The sequence below is a fragment of the Chanodichthys erythropterus genome, chromosome 19 (genome assembly GCF_024489055.1).
Source record: "Chanodichthys erythropterus isolate Z2021 chromosome 19, ASM2448905v1, whole genome shotgun sequence".
Taxonomy (NCBI): domain Eukaryota; kingdom Metazoa; phylum Chordata; class Actinopteri; order Cypriniformes; family Xenocyprididae; genus Chanodichthys; species Chanodichthys erythropterus.
Window position 1 is genome coordinate 20,231,194 of NC_090239.1, and position 21,983 is coordinate 20,253,176.

General features: G+C 37.8%; 1 protein-coding gene across 2 annotated transcripts in view; it reads right to left on the bottom strand.

Moving 5' to 3' along the window:
- Nucleotides 1-21,983, bottom strand: part of trrap (transformation/transcription domain-associated protein) — a 100,192-nt gene that overhangs the window by 63,856 nt on the left and 14,353 nt on the right. For both annotated transcript variants that reach the window (XM_067368828.1, XM_067368827.1), the window contains exons 21-38: nucleotides 19,325-19,476; nucleotides 17,931-18,130; nucleotides 17,224-17,441; nucleotides 16,934-17,131; nucleotides 16,588-16,848; nucleotides 15,731-15,892; nucleotides 15,545-15,641; nucleotides 14,297-14,418; nucleotides 13,724-13,894; nucleotides 11,560-11,628; nucleotides 7,213-7,332; nucleotides 6,364-6,483; nucleotides 6,087-6,251; nucleotides 5,804-5,985; nucleotides 4,746-4,944; nucleotides 2,219-2,347; nucleotides 1,519-1,785; nucleotides 94-300 (exon numbers count right to left, since the gene is read on the bottom strand). In XM_067368828.1, coding sequence (XP_067224929.1) covers nucleotides 94-300; nucleotides 1,519-1,785; nucleotides 2,219-2,347; nucleotides 4,746-4,944; nucleotides 5,804-5,985; nucleotides 6,087-6,251; nucleotides 6,364-6,483; nucleotides 7,213-7,332; nucleotides 11,560-11,628; nucleotides 13,724-13,894; nucleotides 14,297-14,418; nucleotides 15,545-15,641; nucleotides 15,731-15,892; nucleotides 16,588-16,848; nucleotides 16,934-17,131; nucleotides 17,224-17,441; nucleotides 17,931-18,130; nucleotides 19,325-19,476 — 3,039 coding nt within the window. The remainder of the gene's footprint in view (nucleotides 1-93; nucleotides 301-1,518; nucleotides 1,786-2,218; nucleotides 2,348-4,745; nucleotides 4,945-5,803; nucleotides 5,986-6,086; nucleotides 6,252-6,363; nucleotides 6,484-7,212; nucleotides 7,333-11,559; nucleotides 11,629-13,723; nucleotides 13,895-14,296; nucleotides 14,419-15,544; nucleotides 15,642-15,730; nucleotides 15,893-16,587; nucleotides 16,849-16,933; nucleotides 17,132-17,223; nucleotides 17,442-17,930; nucleotides 18,131-19,324; nucleotides 19,477-21,983) is intronic.

Here is a 21,983-nt window from a genome sequence, read left to right on the forward strand (position 1 = left end):
CAAATCAAATACAATGTTGATATGCACTAGATGTAATATGGGTGACATTAGTATGAAAATGATCTTTAGGGATGGTTAAGTGATGTTACATACTCTGAAATGCTGTACAATGAGATGAAGTATATGGACAAGTTGGGGAACTGTGTGGCCCTCCTCCACAATGATCTTGCGAGTCCAGTGAGTGAGCATTTGATGACCGTCCTCCATCCGAGCAGGTACAGCTGGTGTGAGAATTGCCATGGCCTGCCGAACAATGGCACGTGCCTCCATTGTATGAGCCTTTAGCAGACTGTGGAAAACCTGCACACAACAGATACATTGACGTTTAGCAGCATTTAACAGTAGTAGCTGACTGAAGTGACTTCCCAAAAGACTAAACTTTGAGTAGCAAAAGCTCCATCCTTTGCAATACTGAGGTAAGTGTGGAATTTGGGTTTGAGAAATTTATTTTATCAACAAAGGCCTAAAATCATACTTGTTTGTAAATGTCTTATTTTTTTATGGGTTAATTATTTCAGGAAGAAAAAAAACAAAAAAACAAAACAAAAACAAAACAGATTCAACAGCCCAAATCTATAGGTTATTTGAATTTCATCATGTCCCAAGCCAAAAAATTCTAGACAAACGACTAACATTATTTCCTTCAATTGGTGTGACTTCACAACAACATATAGAATCTAATGATCTTTAAATTATTTAAATAAAATGACAAAATAGAAAAATGTACTTTATCAACATATTGACTTAGACGAACCATTTAAAGGTTTGGGGTCAGTATGATTTTTTTTTTTTTTTTTTTAAGAAATTAATAGTTTTATTAAGCAAGGATGCTTTAAATTGGTCAAAAGTGATGGTAAATACATTTATAACCTTACAAAACAGCTCTATTTCAAATATAAATATTTCACAAAAATATAAAGCAGCACAACTATTTTCCACATTGATAAAAAAAGCTTTGTATTACCAAACTGAATTACTAGAACATTAGACTTTTCTCTGAAGGATCATGTGATGCCGAAGACTGAGTAATGGCTGCTGAATGTTCAGCTTTGTCATTAGAGGAATAAACTACATTTTTAAAATAAATTTAAAAAAGAAAGCTTGTGTATAATAGTAAAAACTAATATTGTAAAATATAATTACAGTTTTATTGATAAAATAAATGCAGCCTTGGAAACTTCCTTTAAAAACAATTTTTAAAAAAATCTTACAGACCCCAAACTTTTGAATGGTAGTGTATATTTTCAAAAACATTTTTTGATACACAAAAAACTAATTGGTTTTAGGTCATACAAATAACATCTGTACTCTACAACATATTTATACAAAATGTATCTTTTGCCAACATCATATCTGATATCATCAACTGGTGATTATACTAAATGATTAAACCCGAATAATTTTCACAGGCTTGCTGTTTTTTCTCCATGTCAAAGATTCAGTTATCAGCTGTTAAATAAATAATTTCTCTTACTATTTTGGACCAATATTTTCTATGCAATTTCAGTGCATGCTCACCTGTAACACAATCTTCTTGTGAATGGCAAACTTGGCGATAATGTGAGCCAGCAAGAGGTGGCCGCTGTACTTGCAGGCCGGATCCACACAGGTTTTGGGGAGCAGGCACGGCCAAGCAAAGGTCATGAGACGCCTCAGCTTGCTGTTCCTGCTCTTGTTGTTGTCATGGATGTGGTGAGGTGCGTGCTCTACCAGCAGGGTCGAGAACTGAAGCAAGTAGATCCTCAATGAGTCTGCCAGATCTGCCTGCTTCTCAGGGTCAAGAACCTACAAGAAAGAGAGGGGTTTATGTCAAAACACACTAAAAGATGCATTGTTTTCAGTGCCTTGAGGCCACGCCTGTGATGTACAGCAGACTTAAATGTTTATTTCAACTTCAACAGGTTCCTCTTCTGCTGGAGGTGTTGAAAACAGACCCTGGGAACAATCAGACTGATTGGTTTGCTCTTTGCTATGATTAACAGCAGGGGAAGGACAATCAATTTGAGAGTGAATTAAATGAAGGCTATTAACCTTCACCTCTGTGTCACATTGGGTTACTTTGAAAAACAAACACTATGACCTTTAGGTGCGGCCTTGAAATATCTGCCAGTGAAATAACAGCCAGAGGTCATCCGAGATGAACTAGTGACTCAATAAAGAGAGAGTGTGTGACAGCACTGCCACTGCAGCTGGTCTGAAGCTGCTGGATAGGGTTTACCTTGGTGATGAAGACACTAGTGATGCTCTCAGGGTTGTCACCCTCTGGATTGGGTGGCCCAAGGAGTTGCTCGCCTTCCCCTTTCTCAAAGCTGTACAGGAAGGCTGGGTTCAGGATGTGCTGCAACACCTGGACAATGAACAAAAAATAATATACAAGCTAAATTTATGTATTTACATAAAAAAACAGACACATTCAGTGCTCTCAAATGAGGTTTTTAATTTTTCAGCCATAATTTTGACCCATACTTCAAATGGCCTTTAATTAAAATGTATATTGTTTTAATAATGTTTGGTTTACTTATTTTGTTTAGATGTACTTATTGTTAAAGGGTTAGTTCACCCAAAAATGAAAATTCTGTCATTTATTACTTACCCTCATGCCATTCCACAGCCGTAAGACTTCGCTAATATTCGGAACACAAATTAAGATATTCCTTCATAGGGAGCAATGACATTTCAGTGTATCGAATCATGATTCAGATCACGTGTCAAACTGCCAACGGCTGAAATCACATGACTTTGGCGCTCCGAACAGCAGATTTAATACACTGATTCATAATGCTTCGATGCTTCCTGAAGCAGTGTTTTGAAATCGGCCATCATTAAATAAGTCGTTATTTTTTATTTTTTATTTTTTTTGGCGCACCAAAAATATTCTTGGTCGCTTTATAATATTAATATTGAACCACTGTACTCACATGAACCGATTTAAATATGTTTTTAGTACCTTTATGGATCTTGAGATGAAATGTCATTGCTCCCTATGCAGGCCTCACTGAGCCATCGGATTTCAACTAAAATATCTTAATTTGTGTTCCGAAGATTAACGAAGGTCTTACAGGTGTGGAACGGCATGAGGGTGAGTAATAAATTACAGAATTTTCATTTTTGGGTGAACTAACCCTTTAAAATATTTATATTTATATAATAATATAATAATTATTTTATTGACAATATACAACTATATCAACATTGTTTCAAGCATTGTAATTTACTAAATTGATTGAATTTGCTTAAATGATCAACACCAGGGCTGTTTTGGCAGCTCCAGCATAAATAAAGCCATTAACATGTATGATGACAGAAGAGACAGGGACAAGCACAAAGTGGCAGCTCAGATTCAGTTAATTTGAAAGCTCACTGTTATTAACCACTCTGATGATGATTTTTAGCCATGTTTTTAGATGCTTAAAACCCTGAATTCCTCCAATATTGTTTCCAGATGTCATCTCTTATGTATTGTATAATTAGTGTCTTTGAACGCTAATTTAAGCTATGGGATAATACTAGGTTTGTACTTCGATGAAACAATGGTTTGTCCAGTCAGACACAATGGTTGTGTTGTTTAATATCTGGAGTGTGCATCAGCATGTGGATTTATTCAAACATTGGTGCCGTAGGGCTGCAGGTGTTCCTTCATTATCCCTCGTCCTAATGAGCCCCTCTACCGTTCACATGACTGATGGATCACAAAAAATCTTTTTCTACACAATCCATCACAGCCCAAACCACCGAGGCTCCAGCTGCCTGAAAACATCACCTTAAACATGTATTCTGTTAAGAGCGTGCAGCTGCCGAGCTCTCTCCTGGGTAATGTATGGGATGCAACGTCTGTTTGGCTGTGAGGGGTGATTTAGAAGAGCAGGAATGGCCTCAGCCATCAAAACTGTGAAGACTATCTGCCAATGAACTGCTACCGTTTCTCATTGTCAATAGAGAGGGTGGCATTTGGAGGAGAACATCCAGTTCATTTTAATCAACTGGCATTTGATCTTTTTCTCAAACTTGATGGAATTCTTTCACATGAATAAAAATGAAGTGGGAATAAGAAGAGCAGCCTTTGAATACCACAATGACCCATTTACCGGTGGGTCCATGTACTCAAGGTAGTGCTCGCCAACTATAAAACACCCCTTCACAGGGCTAGACAAATAATGCTCAGAGAATAAATCAGAAGGGACCAGTAAAAAAAAGTATGTGATATTTTGTCATTTAAAACTAAAGGCAAGATTATTTTCAGTTTTGCCTCAGTGATGGTGAAAATGTCACCAAACAAGTTAACATCTGAATTACTGGTGCATCCAAGCTAGAAGAAAAATGTCCCATCTTCTCCAGGGATGATTAAAGGCAAACCCCTCAGCATATGAGCAATGGATATTAGAGTAATCTGCAGATAAATATTCATTAGCGTTCTTCAAAGACTTCGGATGACGGTGAAGACGTGCCTTTGAGAGCCAAGTGTGTCATGCACGGTCAGTCCCTGTCACCTTCCCCTTCTCAAACATACATATTCAGCAGGGGCTGGTTGTTAGCTGCATTAGATGGTCAGTGCTAAGAGAGCGTGACGCTGGGCCTCTCTGAACAGAAAGGTGGAATTTATAATGTTGACCATAGAGGTCCGTGTCATAGAATCAGTCACACTCATGGTAGCTCTTAATTAAAAATGAGAGGTCTTCACAAAAGCAAATTTCATCATTTCTCCTCGCATATTAAAACTCACAGCAGTATTAATGGTATAACCTCACCTTCGCCTTAAGCTCATCATTGAAGTGTGGGTCATTGAACTCTACAAAGCGGAAGAAGAGCGCTCGTTTGTGTGTGATGCTGTAGTTCTTGGGGATCTCTTCCTCCATGTACTCCTTCAGGAAGGTCATATTGCACAGGAAGCGACCAGTGAAGGCTCTCAAAAGCTGAAAGAGCAGCTCAATCTCAGAGTAGTTGCGTCTGAAGGAAAATGCACAACTTTAGTTTCAAAATCAAAGTGAAACATGTTGTATTTCCATTTTCCAAGTTAATAACACCACTCAAAATATGTGCAACACCATTAGTTTAGTTCACCCAAAAATGAAAATTCTGTCTTTAATTACTCACCCTCATGTCGCTCCACACCCGTAAGACAGTCATTCATCTTCGGAACATCGGATAAAATCTGAAGGCTCGTGAGGCCTGCATTGAGGGCAAGTTAACTTAGACTTTCAAATGCCCAGAAAGCTACTAAAAACATATTTAAAACAGTTCATGTGACTACAATGGTTCAACCTTAAATGTTGTGAAGCGATGAGAATACTTTGTGTGCCAAAAAAAACTAAATAACGACTTTATTCAACAATATCTAGCACTCGTCACTGAACTAAACACTGCTTCATGAAGCTTCGAAGCTTAACGAATCTTTTGTTTCAAATCAGTGGTATTTAGTTCAGTGACGAGTGCTAGATATTGTTGAATAAACTCGCTATTTTGTTTTTTTGGAGCACAAAAAGTATTCTTGTTGCTTCATAACATTAATGTTGAACCACAGTAGTCACATGAACTGTTAAAAAAAAGTTTTTAGTATGTTTCAAAAGTCTTTCTGGACATTTGAAAGTCTAAGTTAACTTGCTCTCAATGCAGGCCTCACGAGCCATCGGATTTTATAAAAAATATCTTAATTTGTGTCCCGAAGATGAAAGAAGATCTTACTGGTGCGGAACGACATGAGGGTGAGTAATTAAAGAAACTTACATTTTCATTTTTGGGTGAACTAACCCTTTAAGCGTTTCATTTCATTTCTGAACCACAAAACCACCAAACAGAAAACACTTACTTGCAGTAGCTAAGCAGACAGAATGCTAGAAGTTTGGGCTCTTTCCAGTTGGTTGCAGCCATGTTGTCTTTGCGGTGGCGTTCCTGGAAGGCCTCGCTGACCCATACACGTCTGAGTTGACTCACTAGAGAGTGCTGACCCGCCAACCATCCTTCATCATTTTTCACAATGATACTTATGATCTGAAGAAGTGTTTGAATGCTCATTAATATTCAGGCTCTACAAATGAACACATTACATCAAATCTAACAGTAAAAGATTCAGTTAAGAGAGTGTGGCCCACTTTAATGGCCTGGAACTGCAGATCAAGGCGAGCGGTGCTGGTGGAGGGAGACCCGGGTCTCACAGTTGCTGCAGGCCCAGCTGGAACCAGCAGAGGGACAAACCGATTTGGGTTAGAAGCCAAGACATCTCGAAGTGGCTTGGCATCTTTGTGCTTCAAGAAGCTCTGCAAAAGAATAATGGTAAAAAAGATGAAGGGAAAAAAATGTAACATTCATAATTTTTTAAACAAAGACACAAAATACAGTATGAGGTATGGACAGAAAAAAAATAAACACCATAAACATGCGGCTCCACTGTGGGTCGTTGAGAGTGGCCTCCATCATGAACAGCTCTACTGTTTGAGATGGATGACGCGTCAGGAACTTGATCAGCGGCTCTCTAAAGGGACTGCCTGCCTGTGGAGTAAAAACATCAAAACAAAAGAATTGCATAAAATCCACAATATTCACACAGTATAAAAACCTTCAAATCAGTGAGCTTACCAAAGATGCATTCATTTAACCAAAACAGTGATATTATGAAATATTACTATTAAAAGATAACTTTTCTATTTTTTAAAATGTAATTTATTTCTGTGATGGCAAAGTTGAACTTTCAGCAGCCGTTAGTCCAGTCTTCAATCAATGTCACATGATCCTTTAGAACTCATTCTAATGCACTGATCTGGTGCTCAAGAAACTTTTCTTATTGTCAATGTTGAAAACAGTTGTTTTTCAGGATTCTTTAAAAAAAAAAAAGTTCAAAAGAAAATGATTGATTTTAAATAGTAAAAACATTTACAATGTGGTAAAAGATTTCTGTCATTTTAGATCAATTTAATACATCCTTGGTAAATAAAAGTATTAATTTAAAAAAAAAAAACTTTTAAACAGTAGTGTGTGAATATATAGTCTATTCAATGATTTACAAATCTGACACATTAGTCTTTGAATTATCTTCATTTGTGGGGTGATATAAATATTGATATGTGATTATCTTTGATTAATTTGATTACTTGATCAAATATTTAAATGACTTGCATAATGCACTGATTAATTAACAGGCTCAGTTCAAACAAACTGACTAGCATTCCCTTTAGCTGGCATGCACTTGGCATGTATTTTTGCATGCAGATTAGACTGTACCTCTATGAGCATTGCCCTCTCCGTCTTCATGACCACCTCAAGCAAAGGTTTGACCAGGGTCTGTGGAGCAGCTGGTATCAGATGGAAAAGGTTTATAATGGCTGAACAGATCCTCATTTCCTGCAAAGGTGAACAGAGGAATGCATCACAGTGATTGTTAATGATAACCAGTAGTGAAAAACCAAGCCTAGCCTCCTGTAATATATAATCAACAGTGACAAGTTGGGGAACATTTGCAGGAAAGTCACAGTGGCAGGTTGGTTCCTGGAAAAACAATCACAGAGCCATTGGTGCATCATACGCAAGTTTGAGAGGGACCACCTCAGAAACGTGAAACTTAGGGATCAAACACAACACCACGGACAGAGATACAGTTACAAAGACTCCACTAGCACAGAGTAACCACGAGCACAATGAGAGCGGAGCCAGTGAAGACCCCACAGCAGGCCGCCATCTCACCTCTACACCCTCCATGGCAGGCTGCGCCAGAACAGGAGACAACAAACAATCAGCAAAGCAGTGTGGGTAATGAGCACTGTATGGATTGAGGGGATGGGTTCAGGTGAATGGTGAGGGGTGTGTGTATTTCTGTGCAGAGGAATCTTCCTTCTGGGCTGCGCACTTGTTTCTAACTCAAGTTGCAAAAAAATAAAAAATAATAAAAAATAATTCAGTGCAGAAGGCAAAATCAAAAAACCAGAGGTAAAAAAGCTAGAGATGGAATGGGCAGCATTTCAGCTGGACTCCATCCACAGGTCCATTGATTTTCAGTGTGGAAACTGAAGGTGAGAGATATCTTGGGTGGTAATACTCAGCACTGATTAATTAGTGAGAAGGGCATCCTACATAAGCACAGGGATTAAGATCATAGTGCTAAATAATTGCAAAAATCAATGATCATTTCTTAACATTTAAACGCATTTTAATTATCTGCATCGCCTCTCCATAATTGAATAACAGACAAAGGCACCATAAACATTTTAAATAATGTTTTATATTGGGGATAATATTTTATATACACATACATACACACATTATATTGTATTATAAATATCTAAGTGAATCTCACAAAACTTGAGAAATGTCAAAAAAAAAGAGAAAACAATCAGGATCATATATTAGTATTTTTTGTATTGAGATTTTCAGGAATACAAAAGCACATTTTATTTATTACATTTTGTTTATTACTGTAATCCATCTGATATTGTCTTTACCATAATTTTTTTATAAAAAATTACTGTAATGCCAAATAAAACATTTCTCTCTAAAGAATATGACAGAGATACTTTCATATTTGGTCCTTTCTGATGCCGATACCTGTATTTTCATTGAATTTGTACATTTTAAAGAATATTGGGAAGAGAAACCAAAAAAAAATACATAAACCATACTTGGCTTAATTTGTTTAGTCATTTTCATGCTTATTTATGCCTATTAAAATGCACAGGCTTCTGTTACTTTCAATGTTCATTTCACCTTTCTCTTGTATTTTATATTTCATTTAATGGCACACATTTAGAGCTACTCAATTGCAGCAGTACAGTAATCACATGATGTTTTCCACATCTTTCCTCTGCGCACTCAATCAAATGCGTTTGTTTCATTTTATCAGCTCACGAACAAGAGTTATACAGATGTGAATATTAAATTTATGTTTAATATTCTATTAATTAGATTAGGGGTGGGCAATATACCAGTAGACCTGATTAATCAGTAGAAAATATCCTCTCTATCGCTGTGCTGCATAGTCAAGAAAAGTATAATTTGCGTTTTAAGCTTTGCGGTTTAAAAAAAGTGATTTTAAACCAATCAAGTGCAATAAGCAGCAAAAGAGAACTCTTTTCAGCATATGTGCACACTGTCTGAGAGACAGAGTGCACACCTGAAACGTGCGAACAAAAAGCCACTGCTCATATAGCGTGTGAGTACTGAATTGAGTTCTTTTTGGCAGCTTGTTGGGCTTGAACAGTCAAATACACGTACTTAATGTGTCAAAATGCAGTATTTGCGAGTATCCTTGTAAACACAGTCGTTTATGTTAGGGCTGGGCAATATATCGCATGCAATTGTCACGCGCATTTGGGCAGTAAAGCCGGTTCCCTGATTACCGCTAAATCGCCATCACCTGCTTTCAAATGAAGCGCCATTTAATAGACAGAACCATAGTTCACTGACAAGCTACGCAATAACGCAGATGAATCGCCTTCGATAATGAACGCGATACTGCGTAGCTTGTCAGTGAACTATGGTTCTGTCTATTAAATGCCACTCCATTTGAAAGCAGGAGATGGCAATTTAGCAGTAATCAGGGAACCGGCTTTACTGACGAAATGCGCGTGACAATCGCATGCGATATATCGCCCAGCCCTAGTTTATGTCTACGTGAAAGCACATGTATTAGATCAGTCCCTTCGGTCTTAAAGTGACAGCAGCCTAATATATCTGCAGCCATTATCGTTAACCAAAACATCTTATTACTCTTGACTGAATCGCTGTTGTAACTTCAATAAATGTATATTAAATTTATACAGTGAAGACAATGCAGTGTTTTTTGTATATTACTTTAAATCGTAAAATGTATGTAATAGCCTGTTTATAGGCCTATCTAGCGCTTGAAGTTTTTCAGGTAGGTCCATTTCATTTGTATTTTTTTTTCTTTTGTATTTTTATTTCTAGTTCTTTAATTTTTCAGGTAGCTCTTTTTGACTGTCTTTGTTCAATTGTGTTTTTTTTGTCCTATTGTTTGAAATAAATTGTTTTGGTTCCTATTATCGCTGACTATTTACTTGTCTTCAGTTAGCTAATTTTTATTTATTTTTTTTACTTTAACTTAGTCATATTGATACTGAAATTGGTGACGAGTTTTATGAAATTTCAATGGTATCAAATTTTAAAATAAAAATTTTAATTTAAAGCAAAAAATAACTATACCATGATATATGATGTTATACAATTATTCAGATTGTGATATAAGATTTTGATCATATCGCCCACCCCTAAATTAGAAACATTTACAACAGACATCCTTAATCTTGGATATCTCCATTCTGCTCTCCGTTCTGTTACATGTTCTAGTATTTCTTTGTGTGGACACAAACACTGCACTCACACTGCATTTTATCAGTTTTTGGTATTAGAGTATTTTAATGAGAACAAGTAAGAGTACATGAGCACAGTTTTGGGAACGATATCAATGCGAGTTATGGTAACAGTGCATCCCTAACTTCAACAGCAAAATATCATGGCAGCATTTGTTGTAATGTCTTTAAAAAACTAAATTTTTTAAAAGACATTGCAACCAATGCTGCAATGATGAATAAATGCATATAAAAACCTTTTTTTTTTTTTTTTTTGCATTACAGTAAGAATAATTCAGGGGGTAAAATAAGTATAAATGTCATAATGCCAAAATCTTAGCAGTCTTAATAAATAGCATATATTTTGGGGAAAAATTCTCACTAGGGGTAAAATATGAACCACATTTTTTTGAGAAAAATTTGAATAAAAATTTCCTTTTGTAACGCATGGCACAGAAAAACAATCCACAGTCTTCATGATCCCTGAGTGCACATTCTCACTATTTTTTGGACGCTGTCAAAATATTTTTACACTGAGGAAACATTGAAAAACAAGCAATGAGGAACAAACCCTGTACAGAACTAGCACCCCAGCATGGGCTTATCTGAGTATGAAGGCTAAATCTGTACGGTCTCCCTGAATCGACCTTCTTTTTCTCTGTATGACTAAACTAATCTTCTGGAACTAGTGTTCTGAATGCCCCCCACCCCTCCAACCCTGAACCTGACTGACCCCACCTCATTGTCATGTATGGCTGGTCATTCTGTCATTGTTGTAAGAATATTAAGAACTGCAGGAACAGAGGGCCAATTTGCATGTAATTATAATATATTTTAGAGAAAGGCAGGGTGTGAACGAGACAGAAAGAATGGCAGCTCGTTTTGAAGCATGGAAACAGCAAGACTTTTTCCCCCCTCACCTTTTCTTACTCTACAAGGTTATCTGTCCAACAAGATAACGAGGATCCAGAACTCTGAGGCTCGTTACTTAGGCGGCCTGGGGGTGGATGGCGCCTAATTAATCATTGATTGTAATATGGCCACTCACAGAGTCTGAGTGGGGCGACCTGGGCTGGAGGGGGAGTCCAGTCCAGACCGCTCATCTCAGCTCTCCATATCCACATAACCCTTCCGCTCACGGATAAATTACGAAGCTTCACCCTTGTTAAGTTCAACAAATAATTCAAGGAAAGCAAAATACTGGCCTTTGCTGGCATCAAAGACCAACAAACCCCAGCATACAGATATATAAAAACAAGCTTATACTCACACTGCCATCACTACGCTGGCCTCCTTTATGCGTGATCACCACCACCTCCATCCATTTACGCAGATGTTGCTGCAAGAGCAGGAAAAACATCGAGTCTGTTTTCTTGACTGTTTAAATTCTTTGAATAATGTAGTGTATTCTACCATTATCTGCTATACTCTTGAACCCTTTGAAAAAAGGAGTTTAAAAATATCTACGAAAATATCAAAAAAAAAAAATTTTAATAAATTACAAAAACACACACATATTTATATATTAATTTATAATTACGGGTAAGGTTCAAAGGTGTTTCACATATGTTTTTACATAAGGTGTTTTGTCACATCACACCCATAATTGTTATTTTAACAAACTTCAAATTCAAACAAACAGGATCTGTCCACTCATGCAACAGTGTTATAATTGATTAAGCAGTTATCTAATGCATCTGTATCAATAGTAGGGCTGGGCACTGACACAAATTTCATGATTCAATTCAACTTTGATTCACGATTCAATAACGGTTAATTGAGGCCTACCAGGTACGTAGATGGCAATTTTTCTTCAAAAAGAGTGCCGTCAACGTTAACATGTTAACACATGCAATTCATTTTTTCCTATTTAACGCAATTAACACAGCATCCATTTTTTCATTATTACATTACAATATATGATCACACTCTTATTCACGTATATAAACCATTTAAGCATGCCAAAAGAGAAAAAGAGAATGCGCTGTCTGTGAATTTCCTGTCACACACATTATGCACAGAAAGATGCACGCCGGTATCGTGCGCATGGATGGCGTGCCAGAATCAAGTTCTGTCACACTTGAACGAACAATAACACACATAATGATGCCAAAAATATCAGTTTTGTTGAGGATCCTCAAAAGAGCAGCCTTGAATAAGTCTAATAAAGTCTTTAATGAAAATAAAGAGTTGTGAGAAAGTGGGACACGTGTGAGATTCGCGTCATGCGCTGCAGCGGCAGCTCTTAAAGTGACAGCAACCAAAGTCATAATAATAAACTTTATTCAATTTCTATATTTTCTTTATGTTGTTTCTTTATGTTTTTATTTGGAGATTAACTGTGAAACTACATTATAAAATATTAAAAACGTACAAAACGTACTACATTATAAAATATTACAAATGTACAAAAACTTGTTTTTAATTGCGATTAATCACAGAAAAAATGTTTGATTAATCGTGTAATTTTTTTTAATCGATAGACAGCACTAAAAAAAATTTGACTAATGCTGTACAATATACAAGAAACCCCAGTTGATACATCACTATAATATAAATTAAAGGCCACCTACACATAAGGAAGTTTTATAATAATGTTAATACAATACATTTTTAATAATAATAAAAATACTACGAATATGCAATATAATGCATAAATGTTGCAAAACGCTGCTTTCTAGAGATTATTTTTCTAGCTGACTAATGGGTTTTTGGACAGTGAATGGCTTTTCTGCAGTAAATGTAACATTGCATGACATTGTTTAAAAGCTGTTTTACTGTAGTCCACCCAGTGTTTCAAACACTGATTAAGCAATTTCAGTAAATTGTACTGTATCTTACAACATACCTTCTAATGTTCATTCAAGTTTATTTCATGCTGTAACTAGTAGTAAAGTGGAAGAAATGATTAGTTCACGTGTGCTCCATGCTGAAACTTCGCTTGAACTGAGGCGCTACAAGCGATCTGTCATGCCATATTGGAGCAACAAAATTGTATTAATTGTTTTAATTTCGTTATAAAATTTACAGAATTTGAAAGCTGCTACTTTGTTTCATATCAAAAGTAACAAAGCTCGAAGCAATTATTGCGATTTATTAGATGGGAGGCGCGCTTCAAAGTTTTGTTCATTTATCAACTGAAAATAGCATAGAATGAAAGATTAATTCTTGGCATTTAAGAATTGATATCAGGTCTTAAAAACGAAAAAATTAAGTTCAAGGAATCAATATTTTTTTACCCAGCCCCTAGGGAATATTCTGGTTAAAATATGAGCTATCATCATAAGCACATAAGTACAAACAAACTCAGTGTAACAAACTAAGGGTCTAAATTATTTTAGGTGGTAATAGAGCTTAAGGTATATTTAATCCAAACTAGTTCTTACATTTTTTTGTATTCATGGACACTAAACTGTTTTACAGTACTAACTTACCATCATCTGGTCACAGAATTTGTCATTGAAGGAGTTGGGGAAGAGTCGCGTGACGGATGTCAGTCTGTTGACCACATTGAGCGTCAGACTGCGATAGTCTCCAAGCATCATCAGCAAGGGACGCATATGCGTATGGATCTGATCCACCTCAATAGTAGCCCCCTCTAAGAACTGAGAAATGCATAGGAACATTAATACACATTCAGACTTCAACGCATTTATATGGTCATTAAACAGCCCATGGGTGCTTAATAGAAACAGCTGCTTTTACATGCCTTACAAGAGAGACTACACGATAATGGCATCTTAAAACCCTGTCTTTCGCTACTGTCCTGTCAACTCACAGAAGCAGAAAAACTCTAAACTAGCTCTAAAAAGAAAGGCCACGCCAGCCTTCCGCAGTGAGACAATGCATCACGGGCAAATTCATTTTCCTCTCAGCCTGTTTCACTCCATCCTGTATTGATCTTTTCAGGCAGGACTCATTAGAGGCAGCAGGGCAGAGGAGGAAAGTGTGGAAGAGACAGTGAGATTGGAGAAAGGAAATGAGGCTGGTGGAGGGAGAGGGCTGACCTTTCTCATGCAGGCCTCTCCGGCCTCCTGGAGCTCACTGTTAGTGGAGTTAAGGGCCTTGAAGAGGGCAGCTATGATCTTCTCTCGGGACTGGGGAAGGTAGTTACAGGCCGCCAGAGCATCTGGACAAACAGACAAGCAATTGTTAAACAGTAAAATCCAAAAGATTGACAAGCTTACAGCCCTAATAGCCAGTACACGTATTATTTTCTTTCAGTCACCAGACACACACAAAATATTTGCATTTATCAGTATCAAAATACTATGTCTCTGTTCCAATACATAGTTGAACTGCCTATGTAGGCAGCAGCATGTTAAGGCATACTACGAGCACAAAGACTGTTCAAAATGTAGAGTATGCCACCCTTCAGCAATACATATATCCTCAGCAGAGAATGCAATGCCAAAATGCACTGCAGCAAATGCAGATTAAGAAAAATGTTCACTTCCGATCCAAACGTTTTACTTTTTTCTTTCTTTTTAAAAGAAATTAACACTTTTATTCAACAAGGCTGCATTAAATTGATCAAAAGTGACACTATATATAGACATTTAGAAATGTTTCAATTTCAAATAAATGTACCACAGTTTCTGCAAAAAAAAAGTTAAGCCGCACTTTTGAGCAGTGATCATAAGAAATCTTTCTTGAACATCAAATTGGCATATTAGAATGATTTCTGAAGGATCATGTGACACTGAAGACTGGAGTAATGGCAGCTGAAAATTTGCCATCACAGGAACAAATTTCATTTAAAAATATATTAAAATAGTCATTTTAAATTGTAATGATATTTCACAGTATTTGTTTTCAAATAAATAATATTTCTGTTTTCAAATAAATGCAGCTTTACTGAGCATAAGACTTTTCAAAAACATTAAAACAAAATTCTTACTGACCCCAAACTTTTGAACTGTAGTGTAAGTACACAAAGTATCAATAAAACAAATTAAATCTAATTAAACATGGACTACTTTACTTTAGCAACATGCTAACAACATTTTTTTCCAACCAACAAAGCCTCCTATGTGATTTATGCGAGGAGTTTTATTTAAATAACATACAGAGTTGCTGCCTCTGTAAAGTGTTCAAAATCAATACCAGGTTCCAGGTTCTTATCAGGTTCACTTTAGGATGCTACCTTAGAAGGCAGTGGTCTGTGTAGGCAGAAAACAGCAAAGCAGCCTACTATGTTTTGGAACAGAGCTTTTAAAGTTCCTTGTATATATGAATGAAAAAGTAGCACGTACTAAGAGCGGCAATACGTAGGGGCACCAGTGAAGGAAGGCTTTTATAACAGGGCAGCTTCATCAGGGCAGCATCTTCAGCTTCACACAGGTTGAGCAACTGTGTCCAATCAGAAAGGAAGTTCACAGAGCATCAACACATTGATGTATTCATAGTACCCACTTTAGTGCAGAGAGTTTCAGACTGACCTCTGTGTAGAAGACTTTGTGCTCCACCACATTGAGATCCATGGTGAAGAGGCGGGGCTGTAGGGTGGTGCAGAACGTGTTGCCCTCCATCAGGCCGATCTGAGCGTTGGCGGGCTGATGCCGCAGCAGGTGTTTCTTTGGAGGAACCATATCCTGCAGCACCTGGAGGAAATAAGGAGTTTTAAACTTTCCCTAAATAGAGGAAGGAAGTTGACTTAATGTTGCTTCCTTTCAGAAGTTAACAATAAGAATTGTGTGATAGCCCTAGGCCCGTGTTGAGAGAGTTGATGGAAAGGTCACTTGGACAGTCTAGTGTTATCTAATCTTATAGAATATAAGCATGTGTTGTCTTGTAAAATAAACATTTGCTTTTCTGTGAAACATTGAAAATTGTGGCCATGAAATCTGCTGATTTAAATACCACATCACTATAACTATTTTAGCAGGCTAAAACATCTAAAAAATGTCTTTGCCAATTGGGAGTTAAATTCTAGTAATATATTTCCCATCTATTGTTGCATGACCTAATAATTTATATTTTTAAATATAGAAATGTAAATTTAAAATTGATATTTAAATTTTAATTAAGACATGGTTTCTATTTTAGCAGAGAAAACTTAAATTAACATTTAATTTGAATAATTTTAAATTAATATTATTAGTAAATTTCTATTTTAGAAATAAGACATCTATACTCCTGAATAAAAAAATAAAAAAATGTAACACATAAAAATGTTTTTAATCATATATCATTTTTAATGGTGGGGCCAGTGAAAATGTTGGCAGGGCAAGTAAAAATCTGACTGAGCCAGCAAAGAAATTCCTGCTATAATCGTATTGAAGTGTATCATGCTCACTTCTTTATGAGGCTCCATGATGATGGTGACGCTCTTGCCTGTGACTTGAGCCAGAACCTGCAGAGAGTGCATGGCCTGCTTGCGGACAGTGGAATTTGGAGAGGTCACCTCTCGTACCAGGTCATGGGTTACCAGGTGGAAGGATTTGTCCTGGGCAGACAGAAGCTCTTCAGTCTTCTCCTCATCCTTTAGAGGAGTGGCACATCGTATTAACAGCTGCTCCAGTGTGGTCTTTGCCATGGCAACTGCACCGTTAGACACCTGAGAGAGACATTATGGGATACAGAAGTTCATGCAGGTAGCCCAAAGATAAATGATTTCTAATGACATTAGAAAGTGTTTGTACCTCTCCTGTGAGGTCCATCATGACGAAGAGCAGAGCTTTAAGAAAAGTGAGCTGGTTCTGCAACACCCAGATCAGAGGAAGCCTCTCCATCAGGAACTTAATGGACACCACTCCGCCTAGCTTAGCATACCAGGCCTGCTCATAGCAGCATGCGCACAGTCGCTCCACTATGTAGGAGAACAACGGCAGCTGGCACGCCTGAAAAAAAAGAACCAGATCGAGTTTCAACAGAAAATCCTTCTGATTCTAAAAGGGTTTGTGGGAAAACTAATATCTAGAGAAAACCTCACCCTTTCTTTGGAGCCCAGGATAATGCTGGCAACATCAAAGATGACAGCAAGTGCCACTTCCCCAATCTTGCACAGTTCCTTCTCCTCATAAGCCATGCAGATGGCGATGGCATCAATCAGCACAAGAGGGTCCATGCCTTTGGAGCCGTTCTCTTCACTGTGGAACATGGCTGTGCTGGGCTGGCTGCCTGACTGGTAGCATGGCAGCAAAAAGGGACCTAGGGCAGAAAATTGAATGTTATGTGATGGCACTTCTGATGTTTTGACTTTTTGATATATTAGACTTTTGTCTAATAGAACGCAAATGAAGATCTTTTTGATGAAATCTGAGAGCTTTCTGTCCTTCCATAGACAGCCTACACAAATGAAACTTTGACACTTCAAAGAGTTCATAAAGAGATTGGAAAACTAATCCATATGAATTAGTGGTTTCGTCCAAATTTGGCTTTGATTCACATATAAACTCTGATCAGCAAACATAAGCAACCGAACCTCAATGACGCATGAGAACAAACCTCTTCTGGAAGCTCAAACATGCTGTGTTTGAAGCTTCATTTGCAATCCGAAGATGAACTAAAGTCTTACGGGTATGGAACGACATGAGGGTGAGTAATTAATGACAGAATTTTCATTTTTGGGTGAACTAACCCTTTAAGATTGAACTTCAATATCGATGACATTAGCACACAGGCAAAAAGATTCCTTACCACACTGCTGAGCCACTGCCACCATGGTGTAATGGCGGATCAAGCTGGCAACGAAAGGCAGAGCACTAGGCCTGAGATCCTTGATGACCGCAGACATGAATGCCCCCGTTAGGGCCTGCTCAAACGTCCTGCGTGCTGGGGTGTCCTGGGCTTTGTACCGGTGGGAGATGATCACGTTAGGGATCCACTTCTCTGTGAAGCTGTTGAAAACCAGCAAAGGGATTTAGCTCATAATTCGCATTGCATTCATGAACTCGCTCCATTACAAGAGCCTGAGGTTGAATTACCCAATCAGGCAATTTGATTTGATTACCGAGTATAAAAGGCTTTTGTGTTTGGACAGCTGAGCCCCATGGGAGTCTGGCTTTGTGTCTGGCTGACATTTTGTCTCATGTTTGGTTATTTACCCCAGCTGATAGCAGCACAGTGATGGAGTGAGTGTTTTATCCTTCCTCAAGCTTGCATTCTATAATGCCAAAGCCGGTAGCAGTGGTGATGGATCGCTCCATTTCATTATCGCTATTTAAAAGGCTTGGCTTAGGGAGAGGACTGAGCCAAAGAGAGCGGTCAGATCAATTCAAATTCATAACGCTGCCACTTGAATGGGACTCAATTATCCGGCCTGGCATTTGCGATATTAAGAGGGCATTCCGCCTTCTGAAAAAGGCCCTTTTCATGATGACCAGCAGTGTGCCACACTGAAAGAGGGAGAGAAGATGTCATGAATCAAGACATCTGACAGCGACAGCGGCTCTCTTCCCATATAACTGACACTCGGTTATTTCAGAAAGGGGCACGTACGACTGGCTTTTGGGGTAAACAGATAAAGTACAGTCAATTAGCCTCAGCGTGGAGATCAATGACTCTGTTATGTGACCCTCTTGCCCAGCCACTAGAAACAGCTCTGAGTAATTAGCCCTTTGAACACTGTAGACAGTAGCGGCCAGGCTGGATGAGGCCCAGAGGAGCTACAAACATAGCAAAAACAGTGAAAAATGCAGAGGCACATTTCACCCTCAGAGTGTACAGGAATAGGGCTGCAATTAATGATTATTTTGATAATGATATGCTGATTATTACCTCAATTAATTGTTTTTTTTTTTTTTTTTTTAAAGGCAAATTTTATGCTATAATTTGTACACAAAAAAAATTTAAATAATACTTAGTCTTTTGTTTTTCTTTCTTTTTTTTAAGTTTAACAGGACTCTCTTGCCGTCAGGATGAGCCATTATGCAAAACAGAAATATACACAAGGCTTTCTAACATTTACAGATAACAATATAACAGTAATCAGTCTGAGATTTTAAATAATAATAATAAAAAAAAAAAAAATGGTTTCATATTGAGCTATTCACACAGGTGCCAGTGCATGATACATTGAATGACTGTCTTACTTGGGATGGGCAAGGAGCTGGTAAAGGGCATGTTTGTTGTCCTCCAGGCTGGTCATGGCCACCAGGAAGCATTTGATCACCTCCCAAGCCTGTCGTCTGTAATACGGCTCAGTATTGGCACTCTTTAGGCAATCCAGTGCAGTCTCAATAGCCTAAAAACATCAGGAGAACAGAATTAAGAGTTAGTGGACCAAACGTACGCATCAAAAATAACATTAAACAGCTTAATACATCCCATTTACAACACAAAAATCTAGTTAAAGTGATAAAAATCTCATCACAAAATTACATACGATCACACTTCATTTTTATTCAAGTTACGTTGCACATTTATACGACACTAATCTCCCTCGCTTGAGTGAAATTTTCTGTGATGACACTTAAAGACCCATCAAACATTAAAACATTCTGCAGTGATTAGATGCCTCTTAAACCCTTAAATTATAAAGAGACAAGCTAAAGTGGCAAGACACGTCGAGGGAGAAGATGAGCTAATTAGTAAGATTCAAGGATAGAGAAGGCAGCTTGACACAGAAAGGGCTGTCTGAATGAATTATTGCCAAAGTCAGTGTGACCACTGACAACCATGCAGGTCATTTCAAGACAGAAACCCCAAAACCAGCTCTTAATACTGTGAAAAGGTGAAATAAATGGCACATTGGCTGAGGAAAAGAGGGCCATACTTCTCAGTTCGGCACTGTTTTACAATTCCTGAGGGTCCTGAGCTGTTCTGCCTTGTTGAGACATTATTATAAATGTCACATAACCTTGTACACATGTTCTATTCCCAAGAGGATCCTCTACACAAACCATGTCATTTTTCAAAAGCTCAAGGCCTCTACAGTGGAGGCCTGGCCCCTAAAAGTGTGTGTGTGTAATACATAAAAGCATGAGTTTTTCTTTAAAACTCTTGAGAATTTTACCCCCACAGGAACCTCTTGTAATGAACTCTGACACCATGTCTGAATGTTAAATTTTTGTGTAATACCATGAAGCTTTCAAATCAGATAAATATGGGCAGGATTAATAAAGCAGTCATGCAGAGAGCCCATCAGCACTGATGGGAGACAATCTGTCTCTGACTGGAGAAGATGCGTAGAGAACTTCCTTGAACTACGCAGCATTAGCTCTCATTTACAAATGTCTGGGTTCCTAGATAGAAGGAACGAAGTATGGCTTCATACTAATAGGGAAGATGGCTCAGTTTGGCTGGAGTTCAAATCAAACTGCGCTTGTGAACTGATTCCCACACATATTGAAACAAGCAAGCATGCTTCGAGAGTGAAGGCCGGTCCTATGGGGGACAGAATGAGTTGTTGTCTGTCTCGATCCAAACACATCGCTGGGCTCCGGGCGGCTGCAAACAGCAGCTGCCGCCTGCGGCTACCACAGGGCGCATGCAAATGAAATTAAGCAGCGACGGCACAACGGCGGTAGCATCCATCTTTGTGGAGTGAACACAATTACAGAAATGACAGTTTGCGTTTTCCCAAGCAGCGACGAGCAGCAGGAAAGGCCATTAGCTGGAGTAAATAATCCCGTCTGCACAGCAGGGAGAGATTGATTAGAGGGGGGTGGGCAGGAGGGAAGAGATGAGCACAGCTTACAGCCTGATGATCTATTTAATTACCTGGGGAAGACGATGTCTTTCTGCACACACTACACTTGACAAGGATTCATTACATGACGAGAATCCCTCTTCCATCCCCTGAACCTCCCCATCCCTCTCACACACATATTGAGGGCAAATTGACACATAAAAGGAAGTGGATTTGTTACGGTTTATAGAGACGCATGCCAGAAACCAAAATTAGTGTTTATGTATGCCGCAGTGGTTCTGTGTTTTCAAAAACATGACATAGCCTCTTATGGTTCTTAAATACAACCACCACTAGTGGATTCACCTCAAATCAACCTCAAATTCAAATCTCTTCAGCATTGAAAAGGTGCTACTTAATATAAATAGATTTATCAATTTCCTATTAAAAGAATAATTAAACCATAAATGAAAATGTCACTTGAAACCCAAAGGACAAAATGTTGAAGAATGTACTGGGTGTTCTTTTCCATGAAATTAAACCAAATTCGACACTCTGCTGACAAACTCCAAAATAAAAGAAATAAAAAAATAATGTGTATAAAGTAATGTGTATGACTTGTGCACTATATTCCAAGTCTCCTGAAGCCACACTTGAAATTTGACCTGTTCTTTGTACACAAGCTATCATATGGTTTTGGAGGACTCATATGGACCACTTTTATGGTGTTTTTTGTCATATCAAAATCTGACAGAAAATTAACCTGTCATTATATGGACAAGATTGGCCAACACATTATTCAATATATCTTTTTTGTGTTTCATGAAAGAAACAGATTTAGATGGGTTCTTATATGAAGATGAACACGATAATGGGAAAAAACTGACATGACATAGCACAACATTTTTTTTCCTGCTTTATATGTATTGCAGAAAAACAAAATCTTGCAATGTATGTTCATTTTCAATCATTAAACTAGAGCACTTTTTTTTTTATATTATTGTTTTTTTTTTTTTTTAAGCGAATTAATAAATGCTGGTTTCTAAGTAAAGCATGGCAGTGTTCATTTACATGTGTAAATGACATTACATTACATATGCCAGGGCTCAACGCTATGGATT